This window comes from Mytilus edulis, chromosome 14 (genome assembly GCF_963676685.1).
Source record: "Mytilus edulis chromosome 14, xbMytEdul2.2, whole genome shotgun sequence".
NCBI classification, from domain to species: Eukaryota; Metazoa; Mollusca; class Bivalvia; order Mytilida; family Mytilidae; genus Mytilus; species Mytilus edulis.
Genome location: NC_092357.1, coordinates 56,584,322 through 56,611,280, shown reverse-complemented (window position 1 = coordinate 56,611,280; position 26,959 = coordinate 56,584,322). Strand labels below are relative to the sequence as shown.

General features: G+C 31.1%; 1 protein-coding gene and 1 long non-coding RNA gene across 2 annotated transcripts; both read left to right on the top strand.

Moving 5' to 3' along the window:
* Positions 1–222: 222 nt before the first annotated feature.
* LOC139504323 (26S proteasome non-ATPase regulatory subunit 10-like) lies at positions 223–11,250 on the top strand. Its single transcript, XM_071294392.1, has 6 exons — positions 223–341; positions 2,072–2,162; positions 3,855–3,940; positions 4,991–5,125; positions 7,599–7,752; positions 11,152–11,250. Exons 1-6 carry the CDS (start codon positions 223–225, stop codon positions 11,248–11,250), a joined length of 684 nt encoding a protein of 227 aa, XP_071150493.1.
* Positions 11,251–11,620: 370 nt separating this feature from the next.
* Positions 11,621–15,016, top strand: LOC139503730 (uncharacterized). The gene is made up of 2 exons (XR_011659179.1): positions 11,621–11,759; positions 14,816–15,016. It is a non-coding gene; the product is annotated as an uncharacterized lncRNA (long non-coding RNA).
* Positions 15,017–26,959: the final 11,943 nt, after the last annotated feature.

Below are 26,959 nucleotides of genomic sequence, written 5' to 3'. Positions count from 1 at the left end.
ATTACAAATCTAAATTTAGTGTTCTTTATTACAGACCGATAACAGTAGATGCAAACACGTTTTCCCTTCTTTGATCTATTAAAATTAACTTTGTATATAATCGTATATTCCACACATAATTTGACTGTCCCTCTGGTGTCTTTCGTCTCTTTTTCAATGCATGATTGATTTTGGTTTTTGAAATATTCTTTCCTTTTAAGTTTGGTCGAAGAGAAAATTGACATGAATCAGAGAGACCATGGTGGCAGAACTGCTTTACATCTTGCAACGTGCAATAATCATTTTCAAGTTGTAGAGTTTCTCATAGATGAAGCAAAAGTGGACATTTCAATTCCAGACAGGTAAACAATTTCGAATAACATTCTCTTATATTTGTTTCTGAATAAATTGAAAAAACACAGCTTTTTTTAGAATGTCCATCTTTTTTAGCTTTAATTTTCTATTGTTCATTCTTCTACATTCAGGTTCGTTCGCCACACATACAAATAGTAAACAAGCATATCATTTGGCCGTACATTCACCTATAATGGTTTACTTTTATAAATTATTATTTGGGTGGAGAGTTGTCTCATTGGCACTCACACCACACCTTTCTATATCTATATATCGTGATCACAACTTACCTAAGGTTGAAATTTTGCATTGGTAACATAACCTACGCAAACAACTTTTAACTTAATTAAGTTATCTATCATCTTTTACAAAGTTTCTAAACTTCTACCTAATAACTTAAAAGTATTGTCGTTCACTGTGATGCACATGGAGTTGTCTTATTTTGAAGTTCTTTAGACGATGTTGTTATTTGGTTGACAGTTTGATTGTGAATTATTATTTGTCTTTTTGTCTTATTTTTAGCCATGACGTTGTCAGTTTATTTTTTATTTATGAGATTAACTGTTCCTAAGGTATCATTCGCCTCTCTCTTTAAATTCGCTACACAATCTTATTAAATAAAATTTCTCGTATTTAACTTAAAATAACATGTATAAACTTACATCAATTGATAAAAAAAACTTCTGTAATTTAAAAGGTAAACATGGTAATAACTTACTAACTTGCCGTTTGATGAAAAGATTCTGTTAAGCTATAAATTTTTTCCTTGACATCATGATCCAAATAGTACAATCTAAAAATGAGATCTTTTGACAGTTAAGTGGTTATCTTATGGGAACCAACTGCGGTGCTCAACTTTCTTACAAGTTTTTGTATTGTTACGAAAAATAGTGTATGGTAAACTCAATTTGATATAATTGACAAATTCAACATTCCGTTATCCTGTTTATTTGTCCTATTACATACATGTAATCAGTTACCCTCGGAATTTTGTGCCAAAATTTAGAGAAAGAACTGACGTTATTACCAAATTAAAAAAACATTGGAACAATAGAAATAATTGCAACACCCGAATTCGCTGCATGTTTATTGGAGAAGAGGGACGAAAGATACCAGAGGATCAGTCAAACTAGAAATCAAAAATAAACTGACAACGCCATGGCTTAAAATAAAAGAAGACCAATAGACAAACAATAGAACACATGAGACAACATAGAAAACTAAAGAATAAGCAACAGGAACTCCACTAAAAAACTAGGGGTGATCTCAGGTGCTCTGGGAGGGTAAACAGATCCTGCTCCACATGTGTCTACCGTCGTGTTGCTTATGTTATAACAAATCCTGTAAATTATCTTATGCGGTAGGTTACATTAACGGTTAATTTATTCGTGATGGTGTCCATAAAACTTACGAAGGAATGATTTCAACTTCACCATTTGGAACTCTTGGTTTAAATAGCTTCCTTGTTAGCAGCAACCTTATATACAGAAAATCATGACAGGAAATGCAAGCACGGGAATATTGTATCCATTCGGAGATATATAGCCCGTATTCAGGTGCTGCTGGAATGTTGCTACTTAGAAATGGAAAGTTCACAATTGAAGATAATAATACAGTGTTTTCAAAACCACCTTTTTCAAGAAAATTGCTGTTGATTTTATGTATGTAGTAAAACATTTGTAATAAGAACAAAGACACCATACTTTGAGCAACAATTTTGATACTTTTAATCTTTTAGATGGAATCGACTCCCAGCGGATGAAAAGACAAGTGTTGAAATTAAAACCAAAATGGAACAATGTCAGATTAGCAGAAATGAAATAACTGAGGTAAAATGTACATTCTTTAAAATGTCATTACAAATTTAAAGCCCAAAAGATACTAGTACATCTCAATCAGCTATCTGTATCACTGTATGTGTATTATTGTCATGGTATTGTTATTCTAATGTACAAATATTACTTTGCTAGGATACAACTATTCATTAATTTAATATCAAGGAAACGGAAACAAAATTAAACAACAAAAGAACTACCAGTTTTTTTTATTCTGAACTTTTGTGATGGTAATAATATAATCTTTCATGTTTCAGGTTTTCTGTTTTAAATGTAGTTTTGTTTGACAAAGCTGCATGTTATGTAGATTTTTGTGTGAACTCATGAACTAAACTATAACAAAAGTTCATGCTTATGTGACAATAGCTGATTGAATGATAGTTCAGATAATTTTCTAAAATGTGTTCTCGTTTATTTATGTTATATTATTCTTCTGTTTAAGTTATCTATTATCCTTTAGTTTGTTTGTTTTTAATGTTCCGTTGGCTGTATTGGATGTCCTTTGATTGTTTTTAATGTCCTTTGTTTGTTTACAACGTCCTATGGTTTTTTCAATATATTTTGATTTTTTTTCATTTGTTCATTGTTATACCATCTGTCATAAGTATAAATTTTTGAAAAAAATAATTAAAAAAATTTAAAAAGAAACAATGCTAGTTGATGAAAAGTAAAATTAGTCATTTTATGCCCGCAGTAGGAATTTACTGGCTTTCACGACAAACATAGGGTTAAATTTGGATAATTATCATCTGATATGTGTACTATATCGTATGCCTTAATGTAAGATAAAAATAGGAATTCTGACTTTATCCTATAATTTTAAATATTTTTTTTATATTGTTTGGCTTGGTGGCTCATCACAATTGAATTCAGTTTAGGTTTATCTCTGGTGGTATTTTTATCCCTATCCGTATGGTCTTCCTATCAATTTTGTAAGCGCTCTCACGTTTACAATATGTACAATTCTTGCTAGTATATTATACACTATATTAAGTTTTGTTGCACATCAGTGTTTCAGTTGCTCCTCTGTTTTCCTCTCATAGTGGATGTGTTTCTGGTTATAGTTTGTTACCCTGATGCGTTTTCTCTCGATTAATTTAGGACTTTAAAACACCGGTATACCACTGTTGTCTGTATTTATATCCACAATAAGTCCGGCAGTTTTGATTAAAGTGATTTGAATGATCTTGAAAAGAGTGTTGACGTTACACTATTTATTATATTGAAATAGTAGTTTGGTGCTCTGTCATTTTCATTCCTTGTACATAAGGAATTACACAGATTTTGTTTTGAACTCGGGTTATATGTAAATCATATTGACATTACTTCAACAGAGTGTTAATTATCCCCATCGGCTTTCTAATCAATGTTAAATAATGTTCAAGAACTCATTACTTTATTAATGGAATTAAGTGGGAAAACAAATGAAGTCCTCTATACAAATTCCTTATCATCAAATATAACTCAACAAACTATTATACCAAGAAAACACAACTGATGTCACTTGTAAAGAAGAAACAACTGAACGTTTAGTTGGACACGAGTTGATGGCCGTTGATGGTATAGTACGTTTTTGCTTTATTGACTGTGTGCATTGTTTTCAGAAAAACGATTGTCTTTTTCTTGTTTAATATTTTGGTCATTATGTTTTTTGGTTGTATTGTTTTTTTACATTCCTAAAATTAGACGAAGATGTCGGCTACAGAAGATACGTTGATACAAGTGATGCAGGCTTCATCAAAGGGGATACTACACAAACAAACTGATTTACGGTAAATAGATTGTTACCTTTTCATCGAATTGGAGAGAATCATTTACTTAGTTTTATAAGATGGGGTAAAACCAATTAAAAACCATAAGATTTAGTTTTCGATCTGTGAGGATACTGTAGCTACAGTAGCATCGTCGTTTGAAGGCCAATATGAATTTAAGAAATTTTCAGATAGTTTGTGGACACACAAATAAAGAGAAAAGAGGGACGAAAGATACCAAAGGGACAGTCAAACTCATAAATCTAAAACAAACTGACAACGCCATGGCTAAAAATAAAAAAGACAAACAGAAAAACAATAGTACACACCACACAACATAGAAAACTAAAGAATAAACAACACGAACCCCACCAAAAACTAGGGGTGATCTCAGGTGCTCCGGAAGGGTAAGCAGATCCTGCTCCACATGTGGCACCCGTCGTGTTGCTTAAGTGATTACAAATCCGGTAAATAGTCTAATTCGGTAGGTCATATTCATGAAAGGGAAGAGAACATGCAAGTAACAACTTTTCAATAATTCAATGATTGTCTATATACATAACACATTTGATGTTATTTTTTTTGGTGGTATATGAATGTGCTGAATATTTCCAACTCGCATCAAGTGAGATTTTTGTTTGGTCATCTTGCCAGTTTAAAATGAATCATACAATTTCTGCAATTCAAGATAACCGACATATGCGTGTCCTGAAAATAATGTTTGATAGATAGAAGTAACACTTTTGATATACTATAGATTTTAATCTATGTAAACACTGGTCTAACGGGAAAAAATGAAATAATTGTTGAAATATCTTTTGTCTAAATAGGTTGTACAGTTGTTATCTCCACTGTTTTGCATATTATATGAATGTATTTCTTTATAACCGGTAAGAAATTCCAAAAACACATAAATTTTTTGTTTTGTATGTTTTCATATTATGTTCCAAACAACTAAGATATAGCAATTTATACCCGCTATGAACCACCAACTGCATGGCGTAAGCAAAGAACCATACGCGAGAGAAATAAAAACACTTGTCTGAATAATCCATCTTATTTTTCTGACAGGTACCGTTACTTCAAAATGGATACTTGTGATTACCTTGGAAACACTCCATTACATGTTGCTGCTTGTAACGGAAAATCGGAAGATGTGAAATATCTCTTGAATAAAGGAAAAGCTTCACCGTTTGTTCGAAACAAGTACGTAGCTTAAATTAAAGGAACATTTTTGGTTTGCAGGAACACTTACACAGAACATTAAAATGTAGAATAAATATCAACTTAATTTGAAATAAAAATTCTCTAAAGACGATATTTTCTCTTTTAAGGGGTCTCGCGGGTCTCAATCAACTTTTTTTCTAATATAGGATTTTGCTATTTTTTCTATGATTAAACTTTATCTTATACCTAATAGAAATATAAAATAGATATATGGGGTCACCCTTCATTTAAGCTCACAATCTGTCTCCGAAAGAAGCATACATTGTTGTTAATGTCCTTTTTTTTTCTTTTGAACTAATAGGAGAAATATTGGTAATAATGAAATAGAAAAAGAATTAAATTACAGAAATCGCTTAAACTTTACAACTGTTTAGTAAATGTACAGATTGTTTGAAAACAATGATAAAAAAAATATAGGTCACCGATGAATGGATGAGTTAAAAAAAGATATTTCAATTCAAACGTAAAAAAATGACATTTTGCATCAAAGGGAGATAATTTGGAGCTTTTTCAATGGTATAAACATTTTTAAAGTCATCTGTGGCCAAATAAAATCGATTTGTCTGGGCGATTTTTGTACCATATTATAAACAAATAACTAAGAGTGTAAGAAATTTGTAATGAAAAAACAAATGTTTATTTTTTAGCTGAATTTTTTATACTCGCTTTTAATTTGATTAAAACAGTTGGTTTTTTTTTCAATAAAGAAACATGTGTCAATAAAATGGAATGCTTATTTTGAGATTTGTGTCATTGTTTAGGCAATTTTTTTCTCTTGACTGATTGCTTGGGGTCACTAACATTTTTGATTTCTGTAATTTGTATATTGCACTTACTTACAAGACTCACAGTTATCAAATCAGGGAAATGATACAGGGCAAATCAGAATGTTTTATAAATTAAGATAAATGTTCTTGAAGGTAAAGGACAAATATGGTGTATCTGCTTAAAGATCAACACTTACAAACCCATATCGCCAATTTTATATTGCGTTGCATTTCACGTCCTATGACTTAGAAACCAGCTGTTAAGCACAAATTGTCCACAATGGAAATAGTAATGATTCTTCAATTGTTTTGAAATAGACAATTGCTTTTCTTTTTTTATATAAAATTACGGACATAATAATCAAAATAATACAAGTGTGTCCTGTTTGGACATTGTATTACTTTTAAAACAACAAAATGAATAGATTATCACAATATCACAAAGTAATTTATAACACTATAAACATGTTCATTAACTGTATTGACCTTCTGAGTTAGTTTCAATTTGAAAAGTCAATGTTAAGTTACTTAAAGACATCTATACAATCCTTACTATAGATACCAGGATTAAAGTTTGTATTTACGTCAGACGCGCGTAACGTCTACATTTAAAGTACAATATTGAGTGAAGCCACCACGAAATGATAAGACGTTTTCAACCCTTTGTTTCATCCTTCTAGTCAGTCATCGGATTTTTTGCTGTGGTAGCTGAAGCCATTTCTGGTAATGCTGCTTCCAACTAACGTAACTGTTTTACGACTCTCAACAGTAGACGATGGCCTAACATTACATGATCTATCGGATGCGTGGCTACCCATAGAACAAGAGCCATATCTCAACCTTAAGGGAAGACATTTACGGCACTATGCGACCTGGCGTTGTCATCTTTAAGCACATGTCTTGTAGCTAGTGGGTGGTAGTCAAAAGAGGGAGACAAACTGTCTGAATGGCTTCTCTGATGTATTGATCACTTGTTAAGTTTCCTTTTATGGTCGCTCATTTCAACTTGCAATCACGAAAATTGCACCTTATACCATAACATCGACTCTACCATGAGGGTCATTTGAATGTATTTTTGTATTATGGGTCGTTTTTTCTGTCTCCAAACTTTCCTTACACAATATGTTTGAAACGGGAAAAAACCTTCACTCGTTCGACCAATGAATCCTGCGCCAGGTCCTCAAGCTCAAACCATATTGCGCTAACAGTGGTGTCGTACACAGTCGTTAATGTCGATCAGATAATATAGGACGATTGATTACAATCCTTGACTTCAGTCCCGTTGATTTTAACCAGTTGTCCCCTGTTTTAGTTATTATACATTTATTTGGTAAAAACTGTCTATTATAACAGGACTAGTTGCAAATGATCTTCTAATCCGGCAAAACACAGCCATGTCTATGCAATCTTTCAAATTCCGAATTTCGACTTCGTATTATGTGCACATTGAGTGAATAACAATAAAACGCCGGATTTATGTACCCATTTTACAATAAATGTTTTGATTTTCTAACCCTTGGCATTTTAGCACTGATAACTACATCACCCAAATAATCCTTTTATATTTCATTTTTGTTAATCTTGATATAATGTCTTTCAATATAGATTATAACATGTATACGTGTGATATCTTTGATTATGATTTTATAATTGCAAGCTGATTTTATTATTTTTACTACAATTAGCTCTCGAAAAACACCACTTGAATTGGTGGTAGACAAACTTACGTTTATGGGAGAGAACAGAAACGATAAACATGACGGAAGAATTGGAAACAACCTTACAGAAATAAAAGATCGATTACAAAAGGCAATGTCTGATGCTAAAACCATTGAAATAGTAAGTAAAGAGTCCAATATCATAAAGTCATGATTAAATTTATTTGATATTTAGAAATGATATTATTTACAAGCTGAGTTTCTTTTTTAATAGTTTTCTTGGTTAAAATATAAAAACCGAAGATTTATATTTTAAGATATAAAAATATGAGGATATTTTTTTTATATAAGTAAGGCCGTTAGTTTTCTCGTTTGAATTGTTTTACATTGTCATATCGGGGCTTTTTATAGCTGACTATTCTTTGGGCTTTGCTCATTGTTGAAGGCCATACGGTGATCTATAGTTGTTAGTGTCTGTGTCATTTTTGCCTCTTGTGGATAGTTGTCTCATTGGGAATCATACCACATCTTCTTTTTTATATGTAGAATATAAGAATAAGAATATATATATTTCAAAACATTTTATTGGAAAATTACTCATCGTATCATTATCCTGTCTTTCTAAGATATCAACAGAATAACTTCATTCGTAAATGTAGTCTTTAGTTCTCCATATTGTGTCTTGTGTACTATTTTTTGTCTGTTTGTCTTTTTATTTTTTAGCCATGGCGTTGTCAGTTTTTTTTATCTATAAGATTGACTGTCCCTCTGATATCTTTTGTCCCTCTTTCATAACGTTACATAGTTCAAATTATAAGATTTAAAAAACAACAATGATGTCCACAGAATATGCAACCAGTTAGAACATCTTTCTAATTCTAATACTGTTATCCGATAACGGAAAAATAATGAAGCCGTTATAAGGCTATTCAAATAACAGTAATTTTTACTCAAAAATTAATTGAAATACGCAATTTCAAAATTAAGTTTTTTTAAATTTATCGTTTGTTTATATCAAAATCAATCTGTTCGTTATATTAACTTTGCCAACAGAAAAAAAAAACACGTTTCAATAAGATAATGAACATATAAAGGATATATACTATACAGTATATCGATCAACCAAAAAGTTATTCGAGAGGGTACAAAAAATGGAAGGCACTCACTGGAGTTTTTGTAAGTGGAACCATATAGAAATGTTACATGGCAGTCTTTTTATGGAACTTGACTCGAAGCTAATATAATAAGTTATCAAAGGTACCAGAATTATAATTAAGTACGTCAGACGCGCGTTTCGTCTGCATAAGACTCATCAGTCACGCTCATATCAAAATATTTATAAAGCCAAACAAGTAGAAAGTTGAAGAGCAATGAGGATCCAAAATTAGTATAAATTTAGGTTGTCAGTTGAGTAAAGTAAATAAGGCAGTGATTTTATGTTTTGTTTTTATAAAATACATATTCATGTAAAATAGTATATAAAGAAACTTAACCATTTTAAAAAATGACAACTTTGTTTTATAAAACCATGAACTTATAAAAGCATTATAATTGCAATTATTCTTGATAACCTTTTAAAAAAGGAAATGTGTTCCAAAGTTGCAGTAATTTGAAAAAAAAATATTTATTTCATATAAATTTATTTACTTTCTGTCAAAATAAAAGACATGGCATACAAAAAGCACTTAATAAGATTTAATTACGTCAGTACTGGTGTGTTTTACAGGTAAAAAGAAAACCATTCTTTTCTTAAACTCGTGTATTACTTATCTAGTGAATTCTAAAGGCCATGCGATTTAAGTTGTACAGGATGTTGCTTAGAATTTAATACTCTCTGACCAAGTGTGGTCTGATTAATATGTTTGCCCCAAGCAGGAGGTATTCATTTATACACTAATAAGAAGAACAATTTTTATGATTTTATTAATTTCTTTAATCTTTTATTCTTTTTCTAATTCTAATTTGATAAATCTGAGAATCATGTAAGGATGTAAAAATCTGTTTTTATATATATCTTTATTTTATTGTGGCTGCTGTCATGATTGATTGATTGATGAATGCTTAACGTCCAGTGGAATATTTTCCATGCATATTAAAAAATAAATAAAATTACCAATGAATACAATAGGTAGGTTCTGTAATAGAGGCGTCCGGGATTAAAGTCTGAGAAATTTAGATTGCCACGGGAAATGAGGGTAATTGTACGGAAGCGTATTAGCGCCACACATTTTTTTTAAATTTTTCTTCCTATGTTTGCGTTATAACGCAAACCTTTGTTTTATCTTATTTCTTATTTAAGATTCAAAGGAAACAGTAGTTAATAATGGAGGAGGCTGTATATATAAAAATTATCACCTTTGTAGTCGTTGCAAAGTAAAATGCTTGAATAATTAGATCATATCAATGACTAATAATAAGCAGAATAATATAAGAAGATGTGGTATGAGTGCCAATAAGAAAACTCTCCATCTAAGTCACTATTCGTTAAAGTAAACCATCATAGGCCAAAGTGCGGTCTTCAACACGGGGCATTGGCTCACACTGTACAACAAACTATAAAGGTCCCCAAAAACGATATCCATGTTACTACTAGTATATATATTACAAAGAAAATTGAGTAAATTGAGGTTATTCCTAAGAAAAAAATCAACCCTGCTAATATAGCTATAACCGAATATGAATATACTTCCAAAACAAGCTCTCGTTTGAGAACTGTGTAAAGTAGGTTAGATTTAAAAACGCTACCCTTTGGTAGAAAATGTATAGAATGACGATGTTTTATTAATAAAATTATGTTCTCTCTATTCAAATTGCTACCCAAGCATCTAAAAAATACTTCATTATATTGAAATGAAAATTCAATGACCTTCTATCAAAGAATCTTGATCATATTCTGAGATTTAAAAAAAATGTTTCCTTATTAATAATTCATCTTAAAGCAGAAGGATCATTTTGTCTATTTGACTTGGAGGTTTCACAATTGTATGACATTATTTTTGATCTTTTATTTTAAATATGACTATATACTAAACTATATCTATTTTCTTGTTAAATTATATACTTCTCTGATGCACAAATCAGTCTTAATTTATGTATAATTACACTTCAATTATTCCATTATTCCTATGCATATTTATTGTAATGATTTGGCCTTGTATGTATGTTTCTTTTTTTATCTACTAGTAAATCACATCCGAAATGAAAGACAGACGGACATATATACAAAACTTAATGAATAATTGAAATCAAGATATTTGCGTTAAAACGCAAAGGTTTGCGTTTAACGCAAACATAGGAAGACAAATTAAAAAAAATGCGTGGCGCTAATACGCTTTCGTATTATTGTACAACACTACACTAATCAAAAGTTAAGAATAATTAAAGTGTATTATGATGTGTTGTAATTGCCAACGAGATAGGTGTTCATCAAATACAAATTAAACATAAACTAAATAGAAATGAGGTAAAGCACACTAAAAGGATTAAAAAGGACTATGAACAAATGTAACTTATCCTGTTTAGTTTGGTGCCACAACTATAAGTTTTTAACAATTAATTATTTTGTTCTTATATTTCATAGGAAAAGGATAATGCATTTGAAAAGCATGATGAGAAGGCAAAAATATTTCTGTTTCATAACAGAATATTCAATGGAGATATGTTTGCAGTTCGAAGGTAACTGACTTGTTACATAAGAATAAGTTATATAAATTTCAATATTGAAAACGTACATAGTTATTTGCAGTAGGACCATTCGATCAACATTATACATCAACGATGCACATGAAACTGAAGGATTTTGTTTACCTTTCAAGAACGTCTAATTCCGTTTATTTTTTATGTCCTCTTCACAGTCTCAACAAATATTGCTTTTTTATGAACAAATAATATCTTAGAATATCTTACTATAGAACCAGTCATTCACAAGAAAATGGGCTTCCAATAGTTACCTTAACTTTAAAGAAAGAAAGTTTTATAAAAAGAGAGTGTACATGTATGTGAATAGAATTTGTTTATTTTAAGACAAAGCTTTTTATGGAATTGCAGGTTTTTAAAAACAGATTCAAATATTGTAAATCAACTAGACTACGATTCAAGGTCTGCATTACATATGGCTGCAGCAGCGGGACATACTCACTTGGTGGAATTTCTCCTTAATCAAGGGGCAGAGAAAAATTCAAAAGACAGGTAAGAAGTTCATTATGTTTGCTGACAATTTTGATTAGGACTTGATGCAATAACTTGTTATTATAGTCTTATACATAAAACTTTTAATCGGTGTCTTCCCGATTGTCCCACTTTTTGAAATTACAGGTAAAAAAGTAATGAAATTTTGTTGGACAATCGGGAATATGTTTGTGGGACAATTGGGAAGTTTAAAGGTGGGACAATTGGGAATTGTTTTGAAAGTGATTAATTTGTGTTTATATTGTGTAGCAGTAAATTAAGGGTTACTAATCAATGTAAGTTATAAAATATAAAAAAGAAAAACATGAAAAAATGATATTTACATATTCTATTTTGAACATAGTAGGTAGTTACAATTGAAGTATTATCCACCATGGAATATAATATGAGGTCATAAAATTTTAGTCTAAGATGCATGATTTTTTTAATATCTTATGACTGACTTTGAACTAGCTGTCAGCTACAAGTTCTCTCATATCTGTACTTAGTGTTTTTGTTTCGGGGATGCATTTGTAGCCATCCACGTATCTCTGGGTTTGTTTGTTTTTTTTTGTTAGATTTTTTTTCTGTTTGTACCCATCTGTTAAGACCTTTTCAACCTTTTCAACTGGTTTTCAGTTTATTCTGATGTTTTACTGTTACAACACTGCTCCGGGTTATTGGGAGTGTTGGCGCTTTCAAATAAGTTTAATCCCATCACATTCTGCATGTGTCGGTCCCAAGTCATAAGCCTGTAATTTAGTGGTTGTCATTTGTTGCTATGTAACATATTGTTTTTCGTTCTTTATTGTAGACATTAACTAGGTTGTTAGTTTTTGTGGTTTGAATTGTTTAACATTTTTCCTATGGGGGCCTTTTATATTTGACTATGCGGTTTGGGGTTTGTTGAAGGCTGTACGATGACTATAGTTGTTAATTGCTGTGCCATTTAGTCTCTTGTGGAGAGTTGTCTAAGTGACAATCAAACGACAACTTTTGTTTTTATGGAAGCCTGTTTTTTCTTTATATTTGGTGACGAGTCCTATTGACTGCACTTTATTGTATAGACACTGTGAATATTGCGAAAAAATCAACCTTTAATAGTCATTCTTGGAAAGGATAATCTTGCAGATTTCTAGTCAATAGCTTCGTTGACAATAAAGATAGTTGTTGGGTTAAGATGTATCTGAAATTGGGTGTTAGCAGTCTTCAGTCAGTAACTGCAAGTACTCTCAGATCTGTACTAAGTGTCTATTTTGTTGTTGGGATTTATCAGTTAAGCCTTTTTCAACAGATTGTATAGTTCATTGTTATGTTGTAGTGTTACACCACTGTCCCAGGTTAGGAGGGTTGTCTCATTGGCAAATATACGACATCTTTTTTATATGCAATAGTGCAGAGAATGTTCTATCAAGTTCATGTAGAGTGTAGAATGTAAATGGGTTATTCATTTTTTATTTAAATAGCAAGCATTATTCCTAAATTTATTTAAAAACTCTTAAGAGAAATTCTAATTAAAATTAGGGCTTTGATATTTTTTCTTATAAATAATATAACATTCTTAATATATTTCATAAATCTATAGCTAATTATTTAAAAAACTTTTTTTTTCATACTTTTATGAACTAAATATTTAATGTGCAATATTTAATTCTTGTTTCTTTAGCAAAACAATCAACAGTTACCTTGTTTATCTAGGAACATTTTACTTCATAAAATAATGTGGGACAATCAGAACTTTTCATTCGGGACAATCAGAACTCTTAATTTTTAAAAAGTGGGACAATCGGGAATAAACCTTTTGATCAAATATCGTTTTATATACCTGACGCGCATGTCGTCTAAAACGATTCAATAACACCGCTCGTATCAAAACAATTAAAACAACAAAGGGAGTACGAAGTTAAGAAGCATAAAGGAACCACAATTCCAAAAGATTTTACCAAACCAGCTTAATTAATCTTTTCAACGTTTTGTAAACCGTTGTCTATAGATTTGATCATATCTATTAGTATTTCTCAGATTTCCATAATTCTCTTAGTGCCTTTGTGGATTCTTAGAAATTCTAAAGAACTTCTGGACAATTTTAAATCTCGGTCTATTTCTCAAATTAATTCTAACATGCTTCTGATTTTTTAACCCTGTATGTCAACATTCCCCATGTGAAATTATAAAGTTTTTGTTATAACATTGAACGGCAAAACTTCCTATGTGACGTATACATTTTCTGACGTCAGACATACGAAAAAATGCATGTGTTTCTAATTTGATAGATGCTTTTGTGCTTTTTTCTAAAATTGTTTCTTTTAAAATTGTAACACAGTAATAACTGCTGTACCCATATTTTGACTATATTATGTATAATGTCTGTTTTGTTCACGCATCGTTGTAAGTATAACTGAATTTGATGAGACTGTCGTACAAGTGAGAGGTTTAGCGCTATAAAATCAGGTTCAATCCACCATTTTCTACATTTGAAAATGCCTGTACCAAGTCAAGAATATGACAGTTGTTGTCCATTAGTTTTTGATGTGTTTTGTCATTTGATTTTGCCATGTGATAAGGGACTTTCCGATTGAATTTTCCTCGGAGTTCAGTATTTTTGTGATTTTACTTTTTGTTGTCTTCTGATTTCTTTGTATCATTTTACATTTTAAAAACATGTAATCTATTATAATTAAACGTTTTCTTCGGATGTTATAATTCTGTTTTCATTTTGTTAGTTGTAAGTTTGATATTCAAAAGATAAACTAGAAAAACATAAGGTTTTTGAGTGTCTTGTGACTTTATTTAATTCATGTATTCAGAAAAAAGTTTTAAAAAAAAAGACAAACGTCGGAAAAAATAAAAAATAAACTCAACATACATATCAGGCTTATAATTTTGTAAGCCAGGCGTACGTTTTGTTTATAAAAATTTCATCCGTGAACTCGAATAAAAGAAGTAAAAACAACATCGATCTGATTGATCAATACTATGTAACGATCCTGAATCATGTTTTTGTTTTTCTTATATATTTGTTTTCAATAATTATTAATCATCACTTAAATAAACTAACTTATTTTACGCTTTTTTAGATACAACTTGACACCTTTAGATGAAGCCAACATGAATGGAGATGACAAAATGAAGCAACTGTTATAAGACTAGATTTATCAATTGACGTATCTTGCGTTTACATTCCAAATAAACGTATTGAAATCAAATGACACCAGATTTTGTTTTTAAGCATCTGAGTTAGACATGTTAGAAATAAAGCAGTTCTGCATTACTTTAAACACATGATTCTGTGTATGATATCTGACTTTTACTCTCATATCCAACTAGCGAACTGCATGGTTTTATTTTTGTAGGGCCACACATTAAATTATTCATCCTAAACGTTTTCTAAGGAGTGTTTTTTTTTATGTGGATTCCTATAGTTCTTGCTAATATCTTTTCCTTTAATTTTGTATCAATTTGTATAAGCTGTTCAGGCTTTTTGTAGTTTAAAGATAGTTACTGTTAAGGCTCCAAGATTTTGCTTGTTTAAATATATTTTCCATACAGTAATGACATTTTAGCAATGCAGAAAACCAAACACTGGGGTAGATGAGGCAGAAGAATGCGCTTCCCTACAACATTTTTCTCAAATAACATGAATTGTAAGAGCTACATGTTTACGTGTATATTGACATATACCCTTTCTGGATTTGCATTAACTGTATATTGTAATCGATGCAACATTTGCAATATAATATTTCGATAAGTTCACCCCGTTAATGGGTTTGTATTATATATCATTTTTGCTGGTGTGTTTTGTACGTATAACCTTTTGTGGGTTTTTTTTGTTGTTGATACATACGACATGGCTTTGTTCTTTTAAAGATCCCCCATTTTGGTATTGTTCTATTATATAATGCCACTATTATTATTGTTCTATTATAATTATGAAAATATTTTGAACAACAAAATTATTGTACTCCTGTAACGGGATAAAACCATATGTGGATTCTTAAACATTCTAAAAACTTTTGGATAATTTTTAATCTCGGTCTTTTTATGAAATCAGTTCTAACAAAAACTTTTCAACCCTACATACCACCATTTCCCATGTGAAATTATAATTTTGAAAATACTTTGAACGACAAAATTATATCATACTTCTTCCTATGTTACGTATACATTTTCTGACGTCAAACACGCGACTCTACACAAAAAGTTGATGTGGATGCAGTCACATGACTTTAAATATTTAAATCCTTTATGGGTTGATTTAAGGATGTTCGCTGCTCAGTATAAAAAAAAAACTTTTCATAAAACTAGTATGTATTGATAGGGATTAAATTGAGGAATCAAAACAGCAAAAAAATATAGGGGTCAATGTGCTTGTTTTCGAGATATTAGCCATTGAAGTTTTGGCGGGAAAATGTTCTCTCTTGATTTTTCATACCTTTATCATTGACCAGTTAAAGTTCTCAAATACTATTAAAAAATAAATAAAATTTTATAAGACTTTCACAAATGACTTATGATTATACATGTACAAGATTTATAGAAAGAAAAATGGGGATTGATGGAGAATTTTTTTTAGGGCATTCAAATGGATAAAACCAGAGGAATCCGAAAATCTGACAAAAATTCCAAAACATGACAAGCAGACATCCTTAAAATATATATATTAAAGTAATCAATGTTCTTGTTAAATTTGAAAGATGCTTTTTTGAAATACTTAGGCTTATCTACCTCAGGCATAGATTACCTTAGCTGTATTTGGCAAAACTTTTAGGAATTTTGATTCTCAATGCTCTTCAACTTCGTACCTTTTTTTTGCCTTTTTAACTTTTTTGGTTTTGAGCGTCACTGATGAGTCTTTTGTAGACGAAACGCGCTGGCGTATATACAAAATTTAGTCCTGGTATCTATGATGAGTCTATTTGTACTTTTTTGTTAAATATGTGTTTGTTTTCAGATTGTGACACAGTGTTCACTGATGTACCCCTGTTTTGATAATTTTACTGATTATGTGTGTTTTGTTCACACATCGTTGTAAATTTAATGGAATGTGACGCGACTGCTATACAAGTGAGAGGTTTCGCGCTATAAAACCAGGTTTAATCAACCGTTTTCTACATTTGAAAATGCCTGTACAACGTTAGGAATATGACATTTGTTTTCATAGTAATGTGGCATTGTTTTAGCCGCCAAAGGAGTTTATATTGACCAAATCTTCGTAGTTGAAACTTATAGATCCTTAATGAAATATTGTTGGTTGGGTGTTTTTGTCCTCGAAAAAAACCGAGTGTTAGACATTATTACCTAAATATTTGCTATTTGTGACCGCGGCATCAAAAAATACAAACTAGAAATACTAAAATACCTCAATAAACCTAACAAAAGTGTGTTCTTTTCTAGTTATTTTTAAATATTCCATATTCATAGAAACAGAAAACTAATGAGCACATTTGAGGTCTAGGTGGCAAAAACAGAGCAAAATGCCTACCGCCTGGGAAAACAATAGAACATTTATCCAGTCAATGCAATGATTTAACTACTTTAAAGATCTGTTGTACAGGAAAACATAACTGTGCTTGGAGGTTATACAAAGATCAGATGTTAGTCGTCAGTTCCTGAAAACTTTTAATGAATTCATATATCAGTCTAAAAACTTCAAACATACGAATTTGAAAATATTACTTCATTTAATCACTTCTATATATGACAGTTCTAATCAATTCGTTTTTGATGCGTTTTGTTATTTGATTTTGCCATGTGATTATGGACTTTCCGAATTGATTTTCCTCTAAGTTCAGTATTTTTGTGATTTTACTTTTTTCTAGTTCATATTTTAGCCAAATGATTCAGATATACGGTTAGAAATGATACTGATGTGACAAGATTTCCAAACTGACCATTTTAGGCAGAAATTGTGAACTTTCATTGACAAATATTTACAGAATACAACAGAGACTGATGAACACATACCAACGCAAAGACTGAACCATGCAAAGAATTGATAGCAAATCAGCGTCTTACATAAAACTATGGTCCAATAAAGTTTTTCATTTGTATAGTATATATTGCAGTGTTATTCATACGTCTTATGTAAACCACTGCTCAAAGGCTTGTTTAAACCAACGTACAACATTCAACATCAAGTATGCATCATACCGTAAAGTCGGTTCTCTCAGAAGCAAAAAAGCCGTAAATTGAAATTATTATAGCAAACACCACAAAGTGTAAGACAGTGCGTGTTGTAAAAGTCCTTACGATAAATTAATTCAAATTCTGAAACTAGAGTTTACATATCCTTCTGTGATTATATGATTGTGAATTTACAGTATTTGCATTAATCATTCAACACTCGTCTAGTTTTATATCAGATGGTTTATTAGTTAAAAAGATATGAACTGCATCACACACATCAGAAATTACTTAACAAATAGGTCTTATGAAAACTCTCAAATGTGTATGATTTATTTTTTAAGCAATGGATACGAAGGTCGCTTTTTCGGATTCATAAATATATACAAGTCAGAAAGAATCTATATGTAAACAGACGTATTATTTATTTCAACGTGAGCGATGTTGTATCATTCCATGTCGTATAGTTACATATAGTTGATTTGAATTATCACACATTGTTTCAAATACTGTAATCGAACAGATAACGCATAAATATTGTACATAATTATTCAATTTAGATTGTAGTCAAAACTAATATAGGTAATTTCAGTTGCTATAAAAATATAACTCCTTATAGAAACAATGTTCAACACACAACTGTTCTTTTAAATGGTGGATATTTGGGGTACTTTTTAGAGTGTGTCTCAAAAGTATGTGCATTGTTACTAGCTATAGCGTTTAAAACTTCCATAAGATCAATGCGATATCTTCCGTTTGCCTGCCAAAGCTGTTCTTCTACCGCCTCTTTGAGAGAAACAAGCATCCAACCACCTAAGTTTACTCTTCCATAAGAATACTTTTCTAAAATAAAGTAAAAACAAAAATGAATAGATGGAATAACTTAAATACTTTGGTTTGCACCTGTCCTAAGTCAGGAATCTGATGTACAGTAGTTGTCGTTTGTTTATGTAATATATACGTGTTTCTCGTTTCTCGTTTTGTTTATATAGATTAGACCGTTGGTTTTCCCGTTTGAATGGTTTTATACTAGTAATTTTGGGGCCCTTTATAGCTTGTTGTTCGGTGTGAGCCAAGGCTCCGTGTTGAAGGCCGTACTTTAACCTATAATGGTTTACTTTTTAAATTGTTATTTGGATGGAGAGTTGTCTCATTGGCACTCACACCACATCTGCCTTTATCTATTAAATGTATTACAAATTCTAGGGTCACCAATTGTGCCCCTTTCATAGAAGACTTGGTCCTGTACTGTTATGGTCACAGCTTAGGATCAAACTCAGTAAAGACTCGCGTCTAGTTTCAATTCAATTGATATTTCAACAAAACGGAATAATGTTTTTGTTAGATACTTAAGACTTTTCAACAACACAAAGTTTTGGTTTGCTAGTTTGGATGATGCCTTTAAAAATGTATTCAATCGAATCAGTCATTTTCTTTAGTTGTACATGTGTTCTTGCATCAATATCTAAGGTTAATTGAGAATTGGCGCATTCAAACATGTTGAACTCTGCCACAATCCACACTCAAGCCTGTAGTTCATTGATGTGTTGGTTCATATCTTTAATATTTATTTTTTCATGAATTGTTTCAGATGTTTCATGTCCGTGACTTTTATAGTTGCTATACCGTATAAATAAAAATTTCTCATTGTGCAAAGCTGCCTATATCTGCTTGGATCCAATTCATTTAAACTGTGGTAGATAGTTGAAGCATTTACAAAATAAATAAAGAACGGACATGAATGAACGAGAATTAGAAAATCATTAAATATATATACTACTGAAGGAAGAGACCGATTTCATAGAGCCGCAACTCCTCTTAAACAGTCGGATTTTTTTTTAGAGAAACTATCCAAATTTGGAGACCGTTATCGATCCGTATCTTATACGCTTTCGCACATGCTCATTCTTTATACTGCCCGCAAAATTTTAAAAACGTTTTTCTTTCGTAAAATGCCAAATTGTATCGAAATTTCGCAGGAAACTTCTAGGATATTCAAATTAAATATAATAGCCGATAAAAGCATAGTCGGCAGCATTGATGTTCATTACTTTCTGTATAACTTAAAAGGAATTATATATATATGACAGAATTATTAAAAAAAGATTTCATATACGGGTATTTTGTTAGCTAAAGGAAAGAAAATCGACACTTAATAAATATTGTATTAACAGTTTACACGCTAGACACACATTTCGTATTCATGCGACTCATCAGCAGCTAGAATCGAAAAAAGGTACACATAAAACAAGCCATATTAAGTTTGAAATTGTAGAAATAGTTCTGCTGTGGGACCCGATGATATAATCAGCTCCGTTGTCAGAACGTCGGTCCTGATATGAGTCAAAACAAACTTTTCCAAAATAAACCGTTGATAAATTTAGAAACTTTAAAGGAACTACGGTTAAAATTTCCTCAGAAAAAGTTAAACTAAGATGGATTTGGCTAAATTTAAGATTTGTGTTGTGTCATATAGCGCTTCTTCTATTTCTGTTCTTAAATGTTATTGCCTTTTAAATATTCTGCTTTGAACCTTCCTTGAGAAGGTAAATCTAGAAAAGCACTTTGGACGAATATAATAATTGAACGTTTTGCTTTAATGGTTGAGTGGTAATTAAATCAATTATTTAATTGTAGATACCAGAAGCTGTTGAATAAACAACAATAGTATCATCGGTACATGATGAATCAAAAATAGATATCATATCCTTTAGTTCATTTCTGTATAAGCCAAACATTCTGCCAAGTTTATGGAAGATAGTTGCTTCTGTGATATCCTCCTTTTCAGTTTTTGTTTCATGATAATCATTGACGGCAGGCTTGCTTTCTGTTGGACAATCAGCATATGTATCCTCCGCATAATCTATACCCAGATTTAGATTGAAACCCTGTGAAGCACTGTGAACCGGTAATGTATGCGCCTTGTCTTTACCAGCGTCCTTTGATGTCGAATTCTGTCTTGATCGACATGACTTAAAATACCAGCATGAATATATATACAAGATTTTGCTTAAGGGTAACAACAATGTAGTCAAATTACTTTCGTTACTTCTTTTGTTTATCCATATTGCCTATTGTAGAAGACCGTACGGTGACCTATAGATCTTAATTTATGTGTCATTTGAACTCTTGTTACGAGAATTCTCATTGACAATAATACTACATCTTAGCATGTTGTCTTCTTCTCCACCATGGCTTGCCAAAACACATGTAAAACAGTCTGATTGTCGAAAAAAATCGTCTTGTTTGCAGGCTGATAAACAAAAGATTTCATGATTCAATGTCAATATCTCTTCAACTTTAACACCAGCCTTTTTAAATTTTTATTATTATTTCTGTTACTTTTACTCGCACATTGTTGTCAACATAATGGAATTCTATGTGACTGCCAAATGAGAAGTTCAGAAAATATTTTATACACAATGAAATACTTAATCTAGTATAGAAATATGACAGTCATTTTCGCGTTCGTTTGATGTGTTTGAGTTTTTGATTTTGTCATTTGTTTACGTTTTGAATTATTCCTGGAGTTGGAATAAAATTGATTTAATTATTCTTTCTGGTTACACAATGAATACATGTAGCTATACTTCTGTTTTGGCTTTGCACCATCTTTTGATTCTATGTATATAACTTTTACCATTCATTGCGAAGGTACATTTCTCAAAAAACAAACGCTTTACAAGCATAACATTTATACATTGTTGTTTTCATGGTCAAGTTGACTGTCTATATTCATAATGTGTAGACATGGTATTATGACGATGTAATTTTAGCTTCCCCTGTTAGATAGTTGTATAACATGCCTGTATGTATGACCCAATTTATTTGCTCTACATTCAAATACTTGAAAATCAAGACTATGAAGTTTAAATTCTTTCCCAATGTTTCATCCATTAGTCTAATTTCGTTGTCACAGTATTTCCTTTGCGATAAGGTTTCAAAGTTTTCATTGCAAATTATCAAAGCTATGCCTCTGTATCTATTGCTGCTATCATACTCGTTCTTGGATGGTAAGTGAGATTTAGATTTAGATGATGCTGAATTCAGGACCATAAAATTATTAGATTATTAAGTTTGATAAATAGATAAATATATCACTGCCTTATAATATACTATAGATTCTGAAATACAAATACATTTAGATGGAGGATTCTGTTAACAAATGTTTCTCATCTTCTTATATCTATCTACTGATATTGAAATTTCATTGTATTCAAACGAATGTAAGAAGTAATTCAATCACTTACTTTAGGAAATAATGTGATCTTTATGTTATTTAATCTTACAATAGACAAAGTAGTTGTATAATTTATGTTCTCTACTATTAGTCACTGCACTTCTAAAATTAAGCAATAACAACCATAAAAAAAAACACGATTGTAAGGAAGAAAGTAAATCTGTGAAAGCATATAGACGCTGAAAACAAGAAAATGAAAACAGTTATTGCCAAATAGATATCAAAATTTACCCAAACAAACTGACCATGCCATGATAGAAGACAAATAACAGAACAATTAGCCGTTTCAGAATCTAAAGAATCATGGGTAATTTCATTATTTGTACCCCAAAATGAAAATAACGTCACGTCATTGGTTAAATTTTCATTGTTTATGACATTGTTAACCAATCACGACGTTTTGGTGTACACTTTTGAAAATATTACCCAGCATGCATTAGATTCTGAAACGGCGAATTAGCTCAACACGAAAATCCACAGACTGAACAACACAACGAACCCTTACATGAATCTTTGTTGATAGTAGTTGGAGTAGTGGGTTTAAAAGGGTTAGCAGATCCTGCTACACCTTTGACTGTTCCTTATATATGAATGTAAAAATCAATTAAATTTCATCACAAGTACAACAATAAAGCAATGGTGTAATAACAATGGAATAATGATATCAAATACAGCTTATATTATACAATATCAATTAATCCCTTTAGCAAAAAAAAAACACACAATTAAACCAAAAGGCCTATAATTGTGAACGTCAGACTCGCCAATCATTCCCTTAATACTCGTCACTGACGCTCGAATCACGAAAGTGAAAAGACCAAATAAGTGTATGATTATTGAGTAACAAATATTTGCAAAAGTACAGCTAGTGTAATAGAAAATAATGACATTTATTTTTGTTTTAAATAAGAAGATTTTTACATATGTCTTCTTCATGTTCTATGTGTGGTATCTTGAATCCTCCCTTCAGTTTCAACGACTGGTTGTGTCAAAGAAAGTTTCTTTTTCGACCTATTTATAACTAAATAAATTCAAAATGTTATTTTTATTTACCAGTCAGTTTCTTTGGTATTACTCACGGTACGTGAATCCTTTCACAAAAAAAATCACCTGTCATCTAGATGATTAAAACAACATTTTAAAGGAATTAATAGATAACGCAGATTTATCTTTACCTGAGTGTAATCTATGGTAAATATGAGTTAGCTATTTAACTCTTAAAATATGTACCTGGCAAATACGTCTTCCACAATCTTCTTAATCAGAACTGAAATAAAAATAAGAATAACTTGCCCAATATTACCTGGTTACACGATTAAGTTCAGCATTATCTTGTAACGTTTTCTGTGTTCAACCCTGACAGGTTTAGTTGACGACTACAATATCTGAACACTCAACGCAATTGTCCTAAATTTATAGAATTGCGCTCATCAAAATATATAGTTTACCTAAACCAGGTATGGGGTAATCAGAATCAGTAATCCTTATCAACTGTAATCGATTACATTTTGCAGTGTAATCACATGTTATCAGTAATCATGCATATTACTTTTACATTACATTTAAATGATTACCGGCTGATAAAAAATGTTATAAACAAAAATTACCTTTTATATACAAACATAAGTCGAGGTTAAGTACAAACTTGGTTTAGTCTTAGTTTAGTCTTAGATCTGTTCATTGCGTCTTTTTGTGTCTTTTTGTGTCGGGCTGTATAAATACCCGGCCACGTCCACTTGTATTGTTGTCCATCTTATGAGTTAAGCCTTTTTCAACTGATTTTTATAGTTCGTTCTTATGTTGTACTGTTATACCACTATCCTAGGTTAGGGGAGGGTTGGGATCCCGCTAACATGTTTGACCCCGCCACATTATTTATGTATGAGTTTGTCCCAAGTCAGGAGCCTGTAATTCAGTGGTTGTCGTTTGTCAATGTGTTACATATTTGTTTTTCGTTCATTTTTTTTATGTAAATAAGGCCGTTAGTTTTCTCCTTTAAATTGTTTTACATTGTCTTTTCGGGGCCTGTTATAGCTGACTATGCGGTATGGGCTTTGTCCATTGTTGAAGGCCGTACGGTGACCTATAGTTGGTAATGTCTGAGTCATTTTGGTCTCTTGTGGACAGTTGTTTCATTGGCAATAATACCACATTTTCTTTTTTATATTTGTTCTTTATATTGACTTTGATGTGAATTGATAATGGAATTTAGAAAAAAAGGGTTTCATAATTTTTTTATCATATCTATAATACTAAAAAGTAAAAACACAAAAATACTGAACTCCGAGGAAAATTCAAAAAGGAAAATCAAAAATCAAAAGGCAAAATCAAAAGTCCAAACACATCAAACGAATGGATAACAACTGTCATATTCCTGACTTGGTACAGACATTCTCTAATGTAGAAAATGGTGGATTGAACCTGGTTTTATAGCTAGCTAAACCTCTCACTCGTATGACAGTCGTATCAAATTCCATTACATTGTCAACGATGCATGAACAAAACAAACATACTCAAAGAGTAAAAAATGTCAAAAATAGGGGTACGAGGTCCAATGTGTTAACCGTCATGGGGTAAACACGACAAATCAAAGATTTCAACTTTATCAGTAGCTAATATTAGACAATGATGTTGATTAAAAATAACACCACTTCATACTCTTTTAATAAGGTTAAGGTACTTAACAAACATTTTAGTCACCCTTACTCCGAAGCAAAACTGACCAATTTTGATTTAGCTGTACTTTGTTTGGTCATTTCAGTTTTAAACGATCAAACATTTGATAGTGTTGATTCGCATGATTTATAACAGGCAGAAATGGGTCTGATTACATGAAATGAAAATTTATTTGTCAAGTGTGTACATTTGAATTAAATTAATAATTATATTATTTATCACAGCAACTGGTTAAATTATTGATTACATTGGTAAGTAATCATAATTACATTTGATTATAATACAATGAATTTCAAAATAATTTATTCGAATGAATGTAAATGACTACAGGTTTAATATAACAGTTATATTTGTCTTCTCAATTCTATATGTAAATTAACCATAACTTAAAACTTCACCTATTTAAAAAGCCACAAAAATTCACAACATTTATACATGATAATTTTGTCACTAGTTATGACCCATTACACTTTATCATCATGTTTGTCTATATTGTTTTGAGTGCAATTAAATAAAGGTAAGTATGTATATTTTTTTTCAAAATCAATACAGCTTATTGGTACATATATCAAGTACAATTGATTTTATTTTAAAAACAGAGTGGTTGGTTATTGTTTTTCTGACATCATGGACATCTTTCACACAATGCAGTCTTTGAAATTTATATATACTTGAAATGAAGTTACCAATTAAAAACATATCTTAAATTGAAATAGAATTATTTAAAAGTCTTGAACCAAACTTTAGTATAAAAAGTCCTTGCAAATATACATGTAGGGCTTTAAAGTGCGATGGGGAAGCTAAAGTACGATGGTCACGCTAAAGTGCGATGGTCTACGCTAATGTGCGATGCTTCCATACGCTAAAGTCCGATGTTCCGCGAAAATATAGACGTTAGAAACGTTGTTTCATAATGACGTTTACAGTCGTTCAAATAAACCAAAATTGAACATGCAAAAAGATAGATTAGGAATATTCGATTAACAACTTTTCTACGAAATGTTCATGACCTACTAGTAATTGATTTAAACTTAACCGTTCTTTGTCGACTGAAGCACAATGTTTATCTTTTTCGAGTGCTGGAAGAAGGACTTGTATCCTACAGCCAAGCATTTTACTATATAAATACAAAATATTATACGCATACTTATTCTGCTTCTATTTGAAGCAAACGGAAACATGAATTATTGTTTATGGGGCAGTTTACTTTGCGATCCCCGTTGAAATGCCGTCGATTTTAATGTAAGTAACGTCGGTAAAATAGATATACATGTTTTCATGCGTTAATCATAAATTATCTGTTAAAACATTAGTTTGTTCTGTACAGTGTAGGAAAATAAAAAAATGAATGTGTACTCGCTACGAAAAAGGAGAAAGCTCGGCCTTTCTCTCGCATTCAAATTAAAGCTTATACTAATAAATGTTCATATTCTGCCAATGAACGACTTTTGTATTTGCTATCTACAATCACGACTGTAAGGGGGGTTGTAACATTAGTGTGAATGGTAATCTACACTTATTATCTAAATATGCAATACGCTCCGAATTGCTAAAAAATCATTTCACATATATTTTGCGGCACATAATATACCTTTTTAGCTTGGCAGTTATTACGTTTTCTGTCTTTTAATTTTAGAAACAATTGCAGCGGTAAATTATAAAGCCTATCACATATGTCATACCGTAGCATATTAGCTTTTGCAGAAAGCCTATTTTTTAACCTTGATGTTTAAATCCTTCGAATCTTGACCTTTTGGTGCATCCCATTTTAGCATGATATACCAGCGTAGATCATCGTCCTACACACATACCAACATTTGTTTATTTAAAACAACATATTGAAAATAAAACAAAACCTACCTCAAAATTCCATTTTAATACATTATTTTACGAATTTCGAAGGTTCCCGTAACGGCAAACCTTCAACTGTAGCGTTTTCATTTGTATGGCGTCATGTTTTGAAATGACTTAAATACGCTAAAAACACTAATACACTTTATCTGAATTTTATTTTAATTAGATTTTGTTGATTTCTCTTGATTTTTCCGAATAGGCATAAAAGCTCTTTGTCTTGTTTGAATTTCAGTTTTTAAAACAATAACATCGACAAAGAGTATGCAAATAGGTTCGAATACAGGTGGATTTACGTGGGTGGTAAATTTTAACATTCATTATTATGTAT

Bases quoted from the DNA above. Each gene is read 5' to 3' on its own strand.
- LOC139504323 (XM_071294392.1), top strand. From the start codon at position 223: ATGAATCAGAGAGACCATGGTGGCAGAACTGCTTTACATCTTGCAACG. The intron at 5,126-7,598 runs GTACGTAGCTTA...TACTACAATTAG, and splicing joins TCACCGTTTGTTCGAAACAA to CTCTCGAAAAACACCACTTG. The intron at 7,753-11,151 runs GTAAGTAAAGAG...TATATTTCATAG, and splicing joins ATGCTAAAACCATTGAAATA to GAAAAGGATAATGCATTTGA.